A 20925-nucleotide genomic window follows, 5' to 3' on the forward strand; every position below is an offset into this window, starting at 1 on the left:
AGCCATTCGTCATAACTCGGCCCTTCCCGTGACCTGCAAGAAGCATCCCGGAATGACACGATTTGGTCACGAATGTACCTACTGTCTCATTCGTGACCAACTCGTGTTCTTTCTTCTTGCAGGTTACGGAAAGGGGCGAGTGGGGACGAATATTACTGTCTATTACCACCTAAATGACCGCTTTAAGAATCTCTTTTCATTTTCATAAGAAAAATACATGTACATTTTTTTCCATTTACAACGCGAAATACTCATATTGATACACAGCAACTAAAATCGTTTTCAGCTGTTCTGTAGCAATAGTTATCGATGCATATATGTGTGTATCAAATGATATGACATAATTCCATGCAGAACCATACAGTGTTATTGTACCAACATTTCATCAGGTATCAGTGGTGGTTACTTATCAAAATGAGATCAATGTCACGAGTAGATATGTTGCAAAGGTAAATCATGTCAGTATAAGATAAATGTATATACAGTAGGGATGGTGCTTCATTTTTTCCAAATGCATCCAATGGTAAAGAGGTAGACTATACAGGATGTCGGCTATCATACCTCAACCCACTCTTTAGACATCCGATCTCTGCGATAAAATCAGATCCCATACATCTGTAGGTCTGCCATTAAAAAGTCACGTGATCTCCGGGTAACCGCTTAGGGAGCAATTCATCAGTTTCGAAGTCGGATAAAAAACTTAATTATTTAATTTTTGTGACATATTGCTACACCCGCTCAATATGTTAATTATTAAAATCCTGATATCCTTGAAAACAGATTACCGTACCGATGCGCTATTTCGTCAGCAGTTGTAGAACAACACAAATACATCAAATATTGTTGTTTTTTAACTGTCTCAATCGTCCTTCTCGTGATGCTCTTTCAGAGTCAAAATATAACTATGCGGAGTGCTAGTAATCTGTTTTTAACTGTAGAAACCTCGAAAAAAGATAATATCGGTTGAAAATCTTGCAGACAAGTTAACACACACACACACACGCACGCATGCACGCACGCACGCACGCACGCACACCAGCAACAACAAAAAAACAAAAACAAAAATATCATTTTCTGTTCGATATGATACTTTTGAACTACTCCTTAAGTATTGGAAAAGTGACTAATATTGAATCTGCCACATAGATGGATCACCACATGAGCTGTACGGCCGTGGCCTCGGGTGGTTCTAACGGCAGTAAGACGCCAGTCAACAGGTGACACAAAAATACATTTCACCTCACTTCCGGGTGGTAGATATGACGTCATTCCTCGTGCATTGTCTTCGAAGAGGTGGAAGGACGCAAGCACTCGCTTGTCACACGCCAGTGTCACACATTGATGTATTGACAGCTTGACACAAAAGCAAGACTACTTATGCTATCGTGTTAGTAATTTATTATTTATTGTATACAATGTAAGTGTTGAACACAAACATTAAATGATAACCGCAGATTTTGCTTTCTTTTAATGGGTTGGTCGTTTAGGTGACCAAATATCAGTCATGTGTATCTTCGATTCTCGAATACAGACGCTTACCTGTAATATTTTCTTTGAAGAATCATATCTAACCACGAGACACGACCTGTAGCCGGAGATTTACTAAATATATTTTATTTACCTAATTTTTTAACATTTCTCCTTTGCATGTCTTAGTCCCATTTTTTCTTAAAAAATGGGTCCGTCAATATCCTGTTAGCGGCATACACATTGCCATTTGAGTTTGGTTCAGGGGCGCTTTGAATAGAATAGGTCTTCAGCAACCCATGCTTGTCGTAAAGGGCGACTATGCTTGTCGTAAGAGGCGACTAACGGAATCGGGTGGTCAGACTCACTGACTTGGTTGATGCACGTCATCGTATCCCAATTGCGTGGATTGATGCTAATGATGTAAAACACTGGATTGTCTGGTCCAGACTCGATTATTTACAGACCACCGTCATATAGCTGGAATATTGCTGAGTGTGGCGTTAAACAACAAATAAACAAACAAACAGTATTTCAGTTATATAACGTCATGTCAGCTCGATGTGGGAGGAAAGCTCAAAGTGATGCAGGATTCGAACCCCGACCAAGGGATGCTGGTACGCCAAAGAAACGCAACTCGCGGAAAGGTAGATAAATGAAGGCAATGGTTGGAGGGAACTGAAAGTTCTAAGTATTAAAAATGTAAAATATATCCGAAGTCAAGTAATTAAAAACATATCTCATCGGGTGTGCGGCATATCCAGACTGAGTGTATAACAGATTCGGTAAATACCATATGTAGTGAAATCCGTATTCAGTGTATAACACATATAGTGTATAGCATATCCAGTATAAAACTGAATATCAAGTATAAAACACATTCAATACATAACGGATCCCTGGGAAAGATAACGACTGTCTGATTATCTGTAGAAAGTAGTGTATAGCATATCCAGTATAAAGCTGAATATCAAGTATAAAACACATTCAATACATAACGGATCCAGGGAAAGATAACAACCGTCTGATTATCTGTAGAAAGTAGTGTATAGCATATCCAGTTTAAAGCTGAATATCAAGTATAAAACACTTTTAATACATAACGGATCCCTGGGACAGATAACGACTGTCTCTGATTATCTGTATAACAGTTTTCGTTTTTGTAAATTATCTAAGCTCTAAAGCTTTAAAACTGCTGGGCGAAAGAAAGAAATGACTTAATAACCGGATTTGACCAAATCAATTCAAACGTTATCAAATCGTATTAGGCTGAAAACAGTCTCCGAAAGACTGCAAACACAAAACACAATGATACCGCTTACTATCAAATTCTTCACCATCAAATAATAATTTCTTGTTTGTTATATTTTTACCAACCATCAAACATTGGTGTATACTTTCGTTTGTCCGCCAATTTATTTCGAAATATGTACTTTGGAACAGATTTTCGATCAACGCGGCCTGTTCATACATGTTGCCTCCGATCCAGACCCTTATTATTGAGGTATGAGGGTATTGTCTCCCTCATCATCTAGTCACCCTCCTCAATACTTGGCCGGCTTTATACCCACTACATTTCTCCGGGATATCCAGGTTAATCCATGCTATCCATATCAATCTACGATGTTCCTTTTAATCCGCTATGTCAGTGTTAATCCACGCTTTCCATATTAATCTACGATGTTCCTTTTAATCCACTATGTCAATGTTAATCAACGCTTTCCATATTAATCCACGATGTTCATTTTAATCCACTATGTCAATGTTAATCCACGCTTTCCATATTAATCCACGATGTTCATTTTAATCCACTATGTCAATGTTAATCAACGCTTTCCATATTAATCCACGATGTTCATTTTAATCCACTATGTCAATGTTAATCAACGCTTTCCATATTAATCCACGATGTTCATTTAATCCACTATGTCAGTGTTAATCAACGATATCCATATTAATCTACGATGTTCCTTTTAATCCACTATGTCAATGTTAATCAACGATATCTATATTAATCTACGATATTCCTTTTAATCCACTGTGTCAATGTTAACCAACGAAATCCATATTAATCCACTATGTCCATGTTATCCAAAACGGCCATGTTAACTCGCGATATCCATGTTAATCCATGTTAATAATCCACGGTTACAATATTAAGCCACGCTTGAGGAACGTTGTAAATACATGCCCAGGAATTACCAGTAGATTTTTCTAATATCCAGGTTGACTAAAATACACATTGTACACAACACATTTACGCATATATTTGCATATTAGTCACTCGTTGTACAAGAAGTGTGAGTGGGTCAGTCAGTATGGTATTACGCCGCTTTTAGCAATATTCCAGCAATATCACGGCGGGGGACACCAGAAATGGGCTTCACACATTGTACCCATGTCGGGAATCGAACCCAGGTCTTCGGCGTGACGAGCGAACGTTTAAAAGAGGACCTCACATGTTATGATTAAGGTGGTTGGCCGGTGTGGGGGTGGGGGTGTGCTTTTGGGGGGTGTTATTTGGCGAGAATGTGAAAGTATGTCCCTCATGAAACCACAATGTCATTGAGGTAGACTTAAAGTTGTTCCCACAGAGAGTCTTTTTATAATCGAGAGAAATAACATGATACATAGTACAGGGGATACAGTGATTTCATATTTTCACATAAATAAAATATTTCATCATTATATAATAAACTGAGGGGCAAAAGAAAGAATAGAGAGTTTTTTTGTATGTTATTGAAAATTGAAAGAACTGTTGTTACATTTAATTATGTCAATTAACCATCTCCCTCCCTCTCTCCTGCAACAGTAAAAGGTTATCTGTGGCTGGGTAATTCTTTGTAAAAAAATATATGATATAAAAAAAATGTTCAATGAAATGTGTAACCACATGACCCCTACCATGTTTGAAATGTTGTAAATTTGTGCCGAAAAAAAAGCAATTTTTTTTAAAAGGTCAAGATGCCTTAGATACCCATCAGTAGTTGCGTTTTATGCGATTTTAAATCAAATTATATTTTTGAAAAATAAAACCATATAGACATATGTTTTGGTGCTGACTAAGCGACTGTATAGTTCATTCTTTGGATGTGATCGCTCACATAAGATATTTTCAAATGAAAATCAAACATATGATATTATCAACTGAGTGGTATAGTTTCTTGTGTTCCTCGGTTAACAAGAACAAGTTTATTATCTTAACTTACAGTTGATTGTGAGAAATGATGAGAGTGTTTACCAGACACAAATCACCATCGCGACAATGTCAAGTGGTAATAGGATCTTTAACAAAAGAAAAAACAAGTTTGTGTTTTTACTGCTTCCCTGACCCCCCACGAGATTTCAAAGCCCAGACCTCGACTCCCACAACGGCGATAACGGCTGCATAAACAAGGTTTCTCGGATGAGAAGTAGCTAAAGGACTTTTTTTTATTATTTAAAAAAAAAAAAAAAAAAAAAAGAGGTCGAGGAAGGAACGCTTTTTTCACAAGTATAACAAGAAGCAACTTGACACATGATAAACTCGGCTCTTTGATCTATATAGTATTTAAGGATGTAAGTCTCTTGTATAGCCTATAAATGGTTTCCAACCTGAAGCTAGCACGCGCAGATAACAGTGAAGTACTACACTCATTTCTTTTCGGATTGTAAACATTTTACAGGAATACTAAAGACACGGGTCGAACGTGCACGCCATCGCAGAATAATATTTCGTTCACTGGTTCAAGATATTTTAGTTAATTTCTCCGAAAGGAGAAGTGGGAAATTTATTTCACAACACATTTCTGGGGACATTCAACATGCAAACAATTATTTTTAACCCCCTAAAATGTAAATAATAAATTCACAACTGCCGGGTAGCAGAAAGTATACAGTACACTTGGAAATTCACATTTCATTCTGCTCAGTACTGCATACTGTGAAATTGTGATCCCCATGATCCGTGAGACGTCATGTGAACGTCACCTGTTGTGAAATCTTCATTGATATGATGCATGTAATATCATCTATGACACCCGTATCACATACATCCCCATCGTATAACCATTATATATTTTTTTTTCATTTTAGCCACCTTCAAATATGGGTGTACACGCTCTTTTGTCCGACAGTTTATATATAGCGTGGCGCGTGATCTCGCCACTGATACTACATAATTACACACGATGACGGAGATAATTTTAAAGCAGCTAATTTGATATGATGTATTGTCACGCATTGGCGCATTCATCTTATGTTCTACGTTCATACCGGATGCTATAGGTAAGAGTAGGAGAGTCATTACAAGCCTTGGCTGTGATTTTACCGTGGAAGTGTCACCGTTGAACATATTTCCGGAAAGTGCCGAAGGCGACCGAAGAGTGACAGGTTTGAGTTGAAGTTAGGTCATGGTGTCCCCAGGTCAATAACAGCAAAGCTGTGCAGGTAGTATAACAGGCAGCTGTCAGGACCGCTGCTCCACAACGGACGACGCAACAAGAAAACAACACACGCTATCTCACGTTGATCATAATGAACTTGAAGAAGACCAAGGTATATAAACTGATAGCGACTGGAAACAAGGATGCAGTTATTAAGGGGATGTACGACTACCTGAAGAGCGGCAAGTCTCCCAACACTCGGGACAGCGAGACGGGTGGGGGCCTCCTTCACCATATCGTTAGTCATGCGGAACGTTTTACAGACCCAGACGTGTGTGTTGTCTTATATATGCTGGCATGCAAGGATGTTGATGTGGATCTCCAGGACAATGTTGGGGAAACTGCCCTGCATAAAGTCGTTAGAAAAAAAGGAGCGTTCAGGATTATGCAGATGCTGCTGAGGTAAGTCATCTGGTAAACCTTTTTGAGATGTCTAAAGTGTATTCGTGTTTACTACGTAATTGGCTAGGACCATCTCTGCTTGTACTGAAAAAGGGAGATTTACTCAGACCTGCAGACTTGCATTAATTCATCGGATGAAGTTTACACACCTGTGGCCTTTGACTGTCATTATAAGGCACAGAGCCTTACAGGTGAGGTGAAATGAGGATTAACGTCGCGTTCAAAATTAATGCACTTATACAGGGGAGGAGAGGGGGGATACCATGCCGCAGTTTAACATGAATACCTCACTCAGATACTCTTAACTCCCCTTTTATCCCCTTTTTATGCAGAGCGCCAGGCAGGGTAACAACAAGTACCATCTTTTAACGTCGTTTGGTTTGACCAGGGTATCAAAACACCATCTTTCCGTTTCTGAAGGCAAATGCTCTATCCACTGGGCATCGCATCCGTCACAAAGTCTTACAATTAAAGGTTATATTTTGAATATAATATAATAAAGTATCGATAAACAACACATATACGCAAAACTTTGATGGTATTCAAATTGACTTGTCAAGCGTTTTGCTTTAATGTCAATCATATGTAACTTTAACTTTGATACTCGAGTATTCAGAGCGCATGACACAGTATTGAAATGCGTCACCACTAAAATATGTTGTCCATGGATTGTAAACCCTTGGGGTAAGTCTCACCCTCGATAAAAACATGTAACACGTGACATGCTCGGGGCATCACGAGGATATCAAGGAAGTACGTTGCCATAGTAACGAACATAAGTATTTAGCAGTTCTGATCAACATTTTAGGAAAATCTATTTATGCACGAAGCAGGTAGATTTATTGACAAAGTTTTAAGACTAAATAGGTTTCAACTTATTCAACAAAAGAATCTTTCAAATACCAGCCGAGATTTAGTGCAGCGCTGAAAACTAAATTGCATTAATTATATTATCTTTTTTTAGTTTGTTATCTGCATCTTGATGACATATCGAGTCTGGATCAGACAGACAGACAGACAGTTTATTCAGTGAGAAGGCCATAGGCCCATAATACAGACAATGGTTGATTGCATGAACTACGCATGCCAAGGAAGTAGTCGATTTAAGTTTCTCTTAGCCGTTGGACTTTATATAGATATAAACATGTGTTATATACAACATCAAAGTTTTCTGATGAAATAATTTCAGTAAATGATGTTACAGTTTGAAACTTGATATACTGTTTAAGATACATATTTCTTAGGGCTGAATAACGCTCACATACAAGTAAAACATGAAATTCATCTTCAATAAAAGATATACCATTTTCTATACAATATTTACATAATCGTTCAGTGTATGGGACATTTGTGTATCTCCCCAAGTCCTTTGCAAGTTTAAACTTGCTACATCTGAAACGAGTCATACATATTCTCAGATGTACTGGTATGGGGAGTGTAAGATATTTTTCTACAATCAACAGGGATTTAAAATGTTTATAATAAAAGGTATCAGATATACTATTGATAGAACTACACCATGATTGTTGAAGGTTATCAAATAAACTTTGCTTAAAAAGATGAATAAATACCTTCACATTGCCAACATCTTGTGTTAACCATACATATCCAAAACCTAATTTAAACAAAATATTCTTAATGTGAGTAGCCCATGTGGTGCGACCAGAATGGTCCAGTGATTTGAGCATTAAATAACATTGGCGAGGCAGTCTGCGCTCGTCCAAACGCAGTAGCCTGCACCAATACTTGATGGCCCTTGTGGTATACACAAGTTGGAGAGGGGCTCTTCCGCACTCTCCTAAAACCATTGCATTGTGTGTTGTTTTACCTGTATTTAGAAACCATTTACACATTTTGTTCTGTACATCTTCAATAATTTTACAATATGAGATGCCCCATATTTCTGCGCCGTAACAGATAATAGGCACAATCATAGCATCAAATATCTTAAATAAATCTTGACAGGGTATATTACCAACTTTCTTTTGATATCTATATAATGTCATAATGGCCTTGTTACTCTGTGCAGCAAGAGTATTTAGTGCCTTAGTCCAAACAAGTTTGGGCGTGAACACAAGACCCAAATATCTATAAAACGACACGGTTTCAATATATACACTATTAAATTTCCATTTTTCATAATGTCTAAGGGGTCCGCCATTTCTGAATACAATAATTTTAGTTTTCTTCAAGTTTACCTTCATGCCTGTGGTATTGCAAAAACGTTCCAAGGCATTGATCTTCTTTTGTAAATTTAAAGGTGTATCGGCAATAGATGACACGTCATCAGCAAACATAAGTGCATAAATTGCTGGGCAGTCTTTAGTAATAAAGACAGTTTGTCTTCCATAATTTTCCATAAAATTTACAAGTTTATTTATGAATATTAAAAACATCTGAGGGCTTAGGATGCATCCTTGACGGGTACCTATATTACACTTAAACCGCCAGTTACAGCCTTTCAGCACCCAAATCGGCTTCCCACTTTATGTTCTAAACATTACATTCCTCTGCCACATACAATTATGGATAAGAGGTCGTGTGGCCCTCTGCCTCTCAGCTGGGGACTGCGGACAATTCTCAGGTCCAAGGCAGCATAACATATTAAAACACTTGAAATATAACAAAGCAGATCTCACTTCTAAATTATGTCTATGTATTTATATATATATATATATATATATATATATATATATATATATATATATATATATATATGATGGCTATAGTGGCATGATCTTCTCTTGTCAGGTCAAGTCAGAGCCAAATATCACAAAATCATACAAATACATTTAGAAGCTGACTACAAACAACTTGTGTACCATCAGAGACCATATAATCTATTATATCGCAGTTCATTAGTGGTGAATATGTGTTATTGGTGCATATTGTACATATGGCTGCTACGGAACATCGCAGGACAACAGGTCTGTGGGCTACAAATTTGATAATAATGAAACAGTTACTGCATAATAAGAATATATCCAGTCAAAGTGCATATACTAATCAAATGACTTATATACATTAATCACGAAATAATGCTCCTTGTAAACCATGTCCGTTTATAGAATAGTTACATTCACTATATATACAATAACAAAAAATGTATTTACAAAACGTAAGGTATACAAATTCAAGTGGACTCCCCTATTCCCGGGGAACAGTACATTGCAAATCAGCCAGATCCCGAGGGTGACAATCGAATGGAGGAGGGCACATGCCCCTACTGTTTTATCAAACTCTGTGTTGCCACCAGCAACGGAACAGCCAGATGGATGGGACATGCGTTCCCTCCAAGCCCTAATAACTGCACCATCAGAAAGGCTCTCTACTATAAATTCTGGAAAATAATTGACAACTGTAACGGTTGGAAAATACCAGAATATGTTCAAAAGAAGATGAGACTGGGAGATGGGGAGCATGTTGTCTTCCATCACAGACAAATAATGCCGGAATGTGTGTTGTCACTTGTGCGAACAAAATACCCAAATAGGATAAATGAGCCATATATGGGACACAAGGGGTGGCGAACTGACTTTGTTATTTTTCTCTTTGTATATATATTATCATTGATATTCTTTCAAAAACCGCAATTAATTTCTTTGGGGAATATCAAAATTTTGTAAAGCATAACACAGTAATGAAACTCTTGGCATCATGTAGCTGACTATGGCAATACAGTATCCGTATCAGACAAGTGATTGTGATTTGTTTACATAAAGAGTGTAATTGCTCCTATGAGGTCAAATGTGTGACTTGTGCTGTGTCTCAAAGTTGACAGGTCTTCCGTTCCCTCCTGGAGGAAAAAGTGGCGGTTTAAAGTATTTGGATAACCAAGTAGGTGTTCTAACACAGGCACACAGTTTATTGTACATTGATGTAATAATAGACAAAAACTTTCCGCAGACACCAATATTAGCCAAACTCTGTAACAACATATTGTGATCAACATTATCAAAAGCTTTTGAGGAATCTACAAATAAGCAGTAGAACCTTCCTTTCTTTTTACATGCATACTTTTGGATAATGGCCTGTAGTGAAAATATATGATCTGTCGTGGAATAGTTGGGTCTAAATCCAGCTTGAGATTCGTCAATGATATTGTTATCATCACACCACCTCTGTAGTCTAGCATTAAGAATAGATGTAAATACTTTGCATATGGTATCAATGAGTGATATGCCTCTATAATTGTTGGCATCATTCATATCACCAGACTTGAACAGAGGACATATGATACTTTTCCCCCACACATCTGGAAAGTTACCACTCTCAAAGATTTTGTTAAATGTAATAACTAAAATTGGTGTAATTTGTTTCTCTGAAGACTTTAAAAATTCAGCAGCAATACCATCAGGCCCAGGGGATTTATTATTCCCAAGCTGGTTTATTTGACTTGATATTTCTTGTGCTAGAATAGGAATTTTAATTGTGAGATCATTATTGTCAGGAATATGGTACATACTGCTATCAAGTGCAAGATCCTGCCTAAAAAGAAGAGACATAAAATGGTTAGTCCATTGCTCAGTATTAATTGATTGAGTGACTGCATTCAATGGTTTATTATCCTTGAGCAGTTTCCAGAACAACTTTGGGTTGTCTCTTGCAGCTATCAGTTTTTCTCTCTGTACTTCAAGAAATGAGTTTTTCTTTCTACTAAAAGCATTTTTAAACATTGATCTTAGGTGTCTAAAAAGTGAAAAATCTTCCCCATGATCTCTGTGAGCTCTCAGGGCTTTGTATTTGTCATGTTTAATTAATTCAAGTTCATCATCCCACCAGGGGGGCTGCTGATTTCTCCTGAAGTTAGAATTCAAACCATATACTTTTTTGGTGTGTTCTGCAGCTTCTTGATAATAACTGACTACACAAGATACTGCTGTATTACAATTATTATTAGCTAGTTGTAAGATATAATCATAATGCTCTACTAATATACCCTCAAGCTTGTGCAAGAAGGTTTCTTTAGCACCTTCATTCCACACATATTTCTGTCTGGATCAGACAAACCAGTTACTGCCATCGATCTACGCAATTGGGAAGCGAAGATATTCAATCAGCAAAATCACCGAGTCTAATCCCCATCGATTTCGTCGCCAATTCTAACACAGATACCTCACGGGGCCATGTAACAAGAGAAAGATAAACTCTGTTCCGCCATCTAGACTTGTTTCTCAGATTCAAAATTGGTCTCTTACCTTCCGCAAAACACGTGATAAGACAGTTAACGCAATGTTTATATCACTACAACTTCCATCTATGGATTTGTTTAATTTCTCTATTAGTGAATTCCATCTAATTACACGCACTTTGAGATGTAATGACGCCGATTGTTGGTCACGTGATTTATGGAATGACGCTGGTCATGAACATGGGAATAGGTTGAGGACTTTCAGACTCTTTAAGAATACTCTAAATACGTCGACCTATGTCCGCTCTGTTTTAGACAGACAGCAACGTAGTACCTTGGCAAAACCACGCTGCAGTTCTCTCCCTTTGGAGGTTGAAGTTGGTCGGTACTCCCGCCCAAAGACACCACTACACCTCCGTTTATGTAGGTTATATAACCGCCAGTGTGTCGAACAGAAGTACATTTCCTCACAGAATGTGAATACTACTCTGATCTACGATATGACTATTCTCATTTGCTTTCTCCAATACATACTTGGTCTAAGAAGTTTAACCCCAGAAGACCAATTTATATATGTTATGCAGAGTGATAGTCTAGCTATTCCCCTAGCCGCTGCTGTTACTTCTATGTATAAATGAAGAAAATTTCAACTTGCATTGTAAATAGTGCACTTCTGATCCATAAATAATTTTTATTCTTCCTTATAGGATTTAACCACATGTTTATACAAGTCTAAATATATTTAGTCTTAATGGTATTCTTCCTTAAAGGATTCCTCAACAGTTACAAAAGAGATGAACAATGGGACATTTTCAAGTAAGTACTTATAAAATGGTTCTGTTACCACACGTTCGTATATATTTTGCATTTGTATCTCACTAAACGATACGAGTATAATCTCTTTACATAAAACTGATTTATTTTTTATCTCTCGTGTCTCATAGGCCAACTGGCCGGGTGGTATATTTTATATTTTGTTATGTACTTTGAATGTGTGTTTTTATACTGCGTGACACGCAAATGAAATATTATCTTATCTTATCTGTAACAACGAACTATTAGCAAAAGCAAAAATCCACAAACAAAAGGAACTGGGATCCTGTAAAGATATTCACAACTGAACATTAGGAATAATTATTATGCTATGGATTATGTGGATTTACGGACAGATACGATTCTAACTGCGTACACAAGAAAACCGCTTGTCACAACGAGGGAAACCTGAAGCCGCTTGATTGATATGTGGATTAAGAACGAGTCGCACATCAAATTGTCTGACTCTCTGAAACTGGTGAATATGTCTTTGGAGAAATGACGAGATATTTCGCCATGATTTGTGTAAAGAACACACGCATTGCTAGGCAGAATTGGAATGATGTTTTAAATTGGTTTTACATTTAATTTTTCCAAAATTCGAAACCATTAGAAAGCATGTATGGGTCCATTTCTTGCCCGCCTAAACAGGACTTTATTTAAGATTTTCAAAGAAAAAAAGCTAGAGCGGATTATTTGCTTCTTATAATTCACAAAATGAGGTTCGATTTCCTTTGTGGGTATAATGAACAATCTTTGTGTACCTAGATGAAGATGAAGATGAAGACGCGATTTGATGAAAACAGCCGACTATCTCAATCACTCACTCAGCATCTCTCTGTCATCTACTTTAGTTGGTTGGTCTGTTGTTTAACGCTTCACTCAGCAATATTCCAGCTACTAGTATATGACGGCGGTCTGTGAATAATCGAGTCTGGACCAGACAATCCAGTGATTAATTTCATAAGCATCGATCCACGCAACTGGGATGATTGACATGCATCAACGAGCCTGCATCTACTTTAGACACAAGTAGATTCTGGTTTTATCATAACCCAAACACTTTCATGCATCGTAATCCGATTCCGCGGACTGATGAACTTAAATAAGTATTTGAAAAAAATCGCGTGATGAACGTGCTGTGTCAAATTCAGTGTGTTGATCGTTGTGCGTGATGCACAATCTAATTATATGCCACTAAATACATTATTCATTCTTCGGCATAACATATTCTGCCTCCAGACACAGATTCGCTCTATTTATTCTGGCAACTGTGTATAATTACCTACTGCAGGTAGATTCTAATATGAGTCCACACATTTCATCCTCCGCCGGGGCATCACACAACATGAGAGAGTCTATATTACCTAGGTATAGGCAGCGGCAAAAAGACAACATGTGAATTGATACTAAAGAGAAATATCAAATCTCGGGATAGCTACTTCAAAACATGCTCTGGACCAGACAATCCAGTGATTGATATTATGAACTACGATCATTGTCTTTAAGCACTTTCAATGAACCTGACCACCTGTTAAGTCACCTGTTACATCCATTTTTGGTGTCATTTAACACCATTCCTTCAATTCTAGTCATTTAACGCCATGCCTTCAATTCTTGTCATTTAACACCATTCCTTCAATTCTTGTCATTTAACATCTTTCCTTCAATTCTTGTCATTTAATAGAATTCCTTAAATTCTTGTCATTTAACACCTTTCCTTCAATACTTGTCACTTCACACCATTCCTTCAATTTTTGTCATTTAACACCATTCCTTTAATTTTGTCACTTCACACCATTCCTTCAATTCTCCTCTCATTTAACACTATCCCTTCAATTCTTGTTATTCAACACTATTCCTCCAATTCTTCTGTCATTTAACACTATCCCTTCAATTCTTGTCATTTAACACCATTCCTTCAATTCTTCTGTCATTCAACACTATCCCTTCAATTCTTGTAATTTAACGCCATTCCTTCAATTCTTGTTATTTAACACCATTCCTTCAATTCTTCTGTCATTTAACACCATTCCTTCAATTCTTGTCATTTAACATCATTCCTTCAATTCTTCTGTAATTCAAACACCATTTCTTCAATTCAGAGGTTTTAACCATAAGCCGCGGTGTAAAAGACAGTTAACAGAACCAGACTAACAAATACACGCATGTAAACAAAAGCATAAAATCTCTATTTCATTTGGTGTTGATATATAGTGCACCAAAGTGAACTGACATCACTGAAATGCTAGAAATGACATTTCGGCCCTTTCATTAATTGTGTACAATGTTTGCAATAATTCAGTGCTGGGTGGATCGTCAACGCTGAATGTTCGGTCAACAGTGAGTTCTATTCTTGAAAACACGTATAAACGACGTTTGTTTTACTCCCTTGGGCCTATGCAAATTATTACAAACACCCACTTCGGACATGACAAAGATGTATTTAACGAATAGTCAGTTACTCTGAACCCAATTCTAATCGAAATATTATTTATGCGAATATCGAGTGTCAAGTCATGCATAGTGTTGTAGAACAATTTACCTATGGGGCCCAGTTCCACAAAGCGAATTTAACGTTAAGACAATAGACTCCTATTCTTTAGTGTTGACTTGCGATAATCGTAGTGCTTGGACCGCTTAGGATACTGGGTCCATGTCATTTATATTTCCCCATCACAGGGTGCCACAGGTGGGGCATTAGATGCTCCCCTTTTCGTGAACACCCAGTGTCATAACTCTATGATAGTGACTCGTAATCGCATGCTTGTGATATGGTCGGAATCATACAATGGGTTTCTTATGATTCTGGAAAGGGTTTGTCGCCTTTATCTATATATTTCTACGTTACCACATTTTCCTCACTTAATAAAAAAAGATATACACGAACAATCGTTAACCCACAGAATATCAACAACGATTTGGTCAAGTCACTGCAGTAAAACACAACATAACGTCAAATTCATTGTTGAGGAGAGATTTCTTATGATTATGGAAAGGGTGGTGTCGCTTTTAATAAGCATATTCTTGTTGATTTTTACATGGAATTTTCATATTTCAACTTGGAATACATGTATGTGTCTGTGTATGTGTATGTTAATTTATTTTTTCAGGTTGTAATACGTTTTTACACTATTTGTACAAATCACATCTTGAACTGTTTGCTAGAACGCATCGCCTCTCATTATGATACCATTCGATTTGCATTTTCTTGAAGTGAAAACATTTTCACCACGAACTTATTGAAATTAGTAAACACACCTGAAGCAAATGTTGAACGTGTGTAAACTGTTATTTCGAAACAAACATGGCGACGTCGTCTAACAGTTTGTGTCTGTAACGTACACAGTGGATACTCTTCAGTATGGGCGAACTCATTAGACTCTAGCACTATACAAGCAGCATCGATACAGGTGATGAACACTTAACGACTGTTGACACGTCAGCGGACAATTATGTCAAAGACGATAAATATATGACCATTGTTACTTTTAAAAAAACACTTATGCTTCATCGGCTTTGAATACTTGGGCAGCGGGGGAGAATGAAATAGGCGAGCGACCATGCGTGTTTATTTTAAAAAATGCACACTTCGCATTTTCAGGAGAACAGTTAAAATACTCCTTATTATTATGCATGTAGACATTATATTCGTGAGGGTCGTGCAAAGAACAACATTATTCGTCTCTATGGGTTCGTGTTATGGCTTTAGGGGTGGATGCAACATACAATATATGACAAATACACAACACATGTCTCCAGCGCTGTGTTTTAATGTTACCCGATTGGATTGTGTTAGTTATGAACCCGGTTGGAGTATATCGAGGACAAAGCGTCGCTTGTGTAGGGGCGGTGTTACTCGTCGGAACAAACAGCCTTTGTCAGAAAAGACTCAAATACCTCTCGGCGACCCCACCCGCCTGCAGCGAGGCAGACATACAGAGCAAGATATGATCGTTCATCAAATGTTGAGATAAAGCGTCTTTGTTAAGCGGAGCACATGCATATTGACAAGCAAGCCTCAAAATATGATGTATGATGATGAATTGAAGAGGTTGTTTGGTAAGCTAACTGTTCATGGTCCGTATTTGTAAGTGCGCACTGGGAATAAGATTTGTATATAAGGGGGAAAATTGTGTTTATATTCGATTTACTGCAAATGTAAAACAATTAAATAAAATGTCCTCACTGGCGCTGTAACTCAGTTTAGTGATTACGATTCGTAGTGGTTTCAACACAGCAAGGTGAAAAATGAGGCATATTTTTTATCAAGAACGGCTTTTTTAAACATCAGATCACTTCATACCCTACGCAATTTAGAGGTCCCGCCCTTTTAACTCCAGCTTCTTTCATACCCTATACATATTAGGGCCACAGTCCTTTTAACTCCACTTCTTTCCTACCCTATACATATTAGGGCCACAGTCCTTTTAACTCCAGCTTCTTTCCTACCCTTTACATATTAGGAACACAGCCCTTTTAACTCCAGCTTCTTTCATACCCTATACATATTAGGGGCACAGTCCTTTTAACTTCAGCCTCTTTCATACCCTATACATATTAGGGGCACAGCCCTTTTAACTCCAGCTTCTTTCCTACCCTATACATATTAGGGGCACAGTCCTTTTAACTTCAGCTTCTTTCATACCCTATACATATTAGGGGCACAGTCCTTTTAACATCAGTTTCGTTTATACCCTATACATATTAGGGGCACAGTCCTTTTAACTTCAGCTTCTTTCATACCCTATACATATTAGGGGTACAGTCCAAGGGACGGGAATTACGACTCATGCTATCCATCTGTATAAACGTGAAGAAGCCGCTAGCAGTAGCTGACCCAAAACCAAACCTTACAGACTCAGATTAGGCTCGTAAGCTGACAGTCTTGGCTAATGTGATTCAAACCATTAAAAAATCATGTTTTTCCCTTAACTTACCGAGCATGTCAAACATGGGGTACTAGGAGTGTAGTTAGCCTGGGATCCCCACAAGGAAGTTAATTTATAGACAGACGTGGTGCAGATTATAAGATACCTTTTGATAACTACAGACGACTGGCATGGTTGTACTTAATCAGGGCTTTCACAGCATGTATCAAAATGCTTGATTCTATCAAAACAGTTTGTCACCATTGTTAAAACAATGACCGCTTTCATGTGATAACGCAAGGTAGTATGAGTTAATTATAGCAAAAGGCGCACCTTGAACATCAATGCAACCAACGAAATATGAGTGACTTCCGCTTCAAACAATGATTCATTTTAACAATACACATTTATATGGTGTTATCTGAGAGTTTAACAATATTCATCCGCTGTTTGATATAAATGTATAAGATTTATTATTCCCTTACGTCAACTGTGCGTCTCCTGTGTCAAGTCTGGCGTCCAATGTTAACACTGTCTCTATTCATGTGTGTCTGGGTGCGTGGTAGCATTTCCTGTTACTCCAAGACACAGCCCACCCTGGGACAATGGGAAGATGACCCCAGATAGGCACGGCCTGCCCCAGGACAAAAACGTCTTACAAGACATTTAACTCGCTGTTTTAAGTTTCCTGCTTTATTTGTTATCGTGTATGCCTGTGTTATGGCAATACACTCCCTTATTGTTACGCTGCATGTCAACCCCGGTTGAACTCGGACCATTCATACTTGGGAAGCATGACAGCTCGTTTCACACTAGACGTTGACGGATTAGCCTGGATCTTCAACTACTTCACGTGGAGCAGGAATTTTACATTCAGATTTGTTATAGGAGCAATTTCACAATGAGCTTTATTTAAAACAGTTTTTCCTGGCGACCTGGTGATTGTGTAAGAATATAAGGTATTGGAGTGCGGCCACGGGGGGATAGGCGTCAATACATGAACGTGATAGAGTGAGTGAGTTTGAAGTATTTCAGTTATATCACGGCATGGGGGAAAAAGCCCAAGTTGATGGGTCTAAGACAAACACTTGGTGAAACCCACGGGCATATCGCAGATAAACCAAGGATAATAATAAAGCCGTATCCCGACTTCGGACCCTTGAAAAGCGGATACTGGCAATACTAAGGGAGGCAACTCTGCACAGCGAATATGGGTGTCTTAGACAACTGGGGCACCAGTACCAATCACCGCGTGTCTTAAGGTTATGATATGGGAGCCTTGTAACCAGACAGAAGTATGTACCCTTGTTCATATTTCACTAAGCCTCCGTAGCTATGAATTTCATAATCACGTACTTTATATAGACTAATGGGGGGGCACGGGTGGCCCAGTCGTCTAAGGCGCCGCGATTCGCTGTGCAGTCGCTGTGATTCGCTTGTGTAGTCTTATGGACAAATTCATGCAGATATCTTCACATAGTTCAAAACAGCTTCAGTCACTTGTCTCAAGTGGTTGCGTGAATGACACTCGTGGTTGTTCGGGACACTTTCTTCCGTCAGTCCAACTGAAAATCAATACATGGCTGCGTAAAGACGTCATATTATGACTATATATAAGCGGGCACAAGGATAACGTTCGTGTGATTCTGTATATAGTTATCTCGCATACTAATGTACATAGCCCGGGTATCAGTCTAAAAGAGGAGGCTAAGCTACACAATGGCGAAAATGTTTCAATTGTCATAAAACTCTTCAAAGCCAGCATTAGATGTACGGTTAAAATTGTATCATTTTGCATGTCTTCATTGATAACACCCACAATGATTGTATTTTCTATTCTTTTAATAATAAAATCAACTTACCATTAGCAACGGGTATGACATGCATGTCATCATGTGGTTGTCGTAACAAGCAACCTATATTTGAAAATGATAGCTTGGCAGAGTTTCTATTATTTATAAGGAAATCAGGGAAAAGACAATCACGTGATCAACTGATTAAATGAAAAGGTTGCAAGTCACAAACTAGGAGAGGCTTTGCTTGCCTACCGGTCCTAAAATTAAGCAATGGCCGCATTGTTATTTCAAATTAAAAATTTATTTAATTTGTTCATGTATTTTGTAATGATTTGTATCTATATATATCAAATAATATGACGATAGGTGAAACACGGGTTGGCCATCCAGCCACTATATAGAAAAACCTTTAATAATCTATGGACATTTGTTGACTTCGGAGGTCCTCACAGACGGCGTTTATTCGAGGCATGCATTTTTAGCTTCCAGAGTAGGTGTTTGTATTTATTATTTTTTCAATTTTGCTTCGAAAATAAGTTTGCTTTTCAATGTGCCTTTATTCAATGCTTGCGTATATTCCTTTACGTTTATTCAAGGCAAGCGGCCTCTGCGAGTATCCAGTGTATTAGATGTGCATACTGTCATGATAAATACGCCACCATAGCATTGTTCCGAAAGTGACGACACCGCCTCCATCGCACCTAGAATTTATTTCGCTAGTAAGATAAATTTGATTTAACAACTATTTTTAGCCGCGTGATATTTGAATCGTTCAGGGTATTTATTCAAAATAGAATGTGGATACAGAACACGAGTTAATAGAGGATGCCCATCTAATATATGTATATGCAAGAAGCGCGGGGATCCTGGTTGTAGCTTCTTGGCATGAAAACACGTTCCCATCCTGTCTCCTTTAAGTACAAAAATACCGGAAGACCATCAATTACGTAAGTGTGGGAAGGTGGGACAGTTTTTCATGTGTGTGCTTCGTGTATCCTGTTGGCCTGATTCTAGAGGAAACACTGTACAATTGCCTGACGTATTTTCATGATTCATCCAACCACGTTTTTGTGTACACCAGGATCTGGTATTAAGATATTGATGTACGTACTGCTACTTGCGAATCTGATACATCTTACCAAGTCAACGTGATCTTTATCTTGTGAACTATATAGGAATGAGTTTGACGTACAGTCGAACATGCTCTTTATACGAAGATGTCCAAGAACGTCATACGACTCTTGCTCAAAAAGTTGTTTGATCACGGTTACATCAATCATGGCGTTAGTACAGCTTTTTACTTGTGTAAGTTGTAAGGTATTTTCAAAAATAAGTGATGCAATTCCCTATTTTGACTTGTACCAAATGTTCCCGTGTTTTGTTCAGGTGAACAATTGACTTGCCTTGGTGTGCCACCAGGAAACGCTCGCATTTTCGCGAACACCTGGTGTCATCAGAGTTTCATAGTGATTCATAAACACATGCTTATGATACAGTCAAAATCGTACAGTGGACCCTGCTCTGAGAGGAGATTTCTTACGGTTATGGAAACGGGCTTGTCGCTTTTATTTGCAGAGAGACAGAGTGGAGTTCCAACGACCCACCGGACGGGACTGTATCGCAGGAGAATCATCCCTTGTTCAGAACACACTCAATTTTTTTAAATGAAACATTATTTTAGTTTTTGTTGGAAAAAAAGCCTTAAGAAACATACAAACTGGTTCAAATGGTACCTTTGAGAAGTTACAAATGAGATGTTGAAATGAACGCTAAGAAATCTGTAAAAATTCTAGATCAGCGAATTCTTAAATAGTAATAATACATGGAATAAAGTTGTTTTCGTGATCACAATAAATACCACTCCCACATAAGTACACGGTTCATGCACACAAGGTGGCATGGGTAACCCAGGCATCTAAGGCGAGGCGATTCGCTGTGCAGAGTTGCGTCCCTTGGGCACTCCAGAAACCTATGATTGTGGGTTCGAATCCCGGTTCGCCCCGATTATGTTTCTAGGTTTG

General features: G+C 38.0%; 1 protein-coding gene across 1 annotated transcript in view; it reads left to right on the forward strand.

The window, feature by feature from the left end:
* The first annotated feature begins 5799 nt into the window (after positions 1 to 5799).
* LOC139479676 (uncharacterized) overlaps positions 5800 to 20925 on the forward strand; it is a 34829-nt gene continuing 19703 nt past the window's right edge. The window contains exon 1 of the mRNA XM_071262525.1: positions 5800 to 6293. Coding sequence (XP_071118626.1) covers positions 5983 to 6293 — 311 coding nt within the window. The 5' untranslated portion in view covers positions 5800 to 5982. The remainder of the gene's footprint in view (positions 6294 to 20925) is intronic.

Source organism: Haliotis cracherodii, unplaced genomic scaffold (genome assembly GCF_022045235.1).
Source record: "Haliotis cracherodii isolate W230 unplaced genomic scaffold, xgHalCrac1.p SCAF_1, whole genome shotgun sequence".
Taxonomy (NCBI): Eukaryota; Metazoa; Mollusca; class Gastropoda; order Lepetellida; family Haliotidae; genus Haliotis; species Haliotis cracherodii.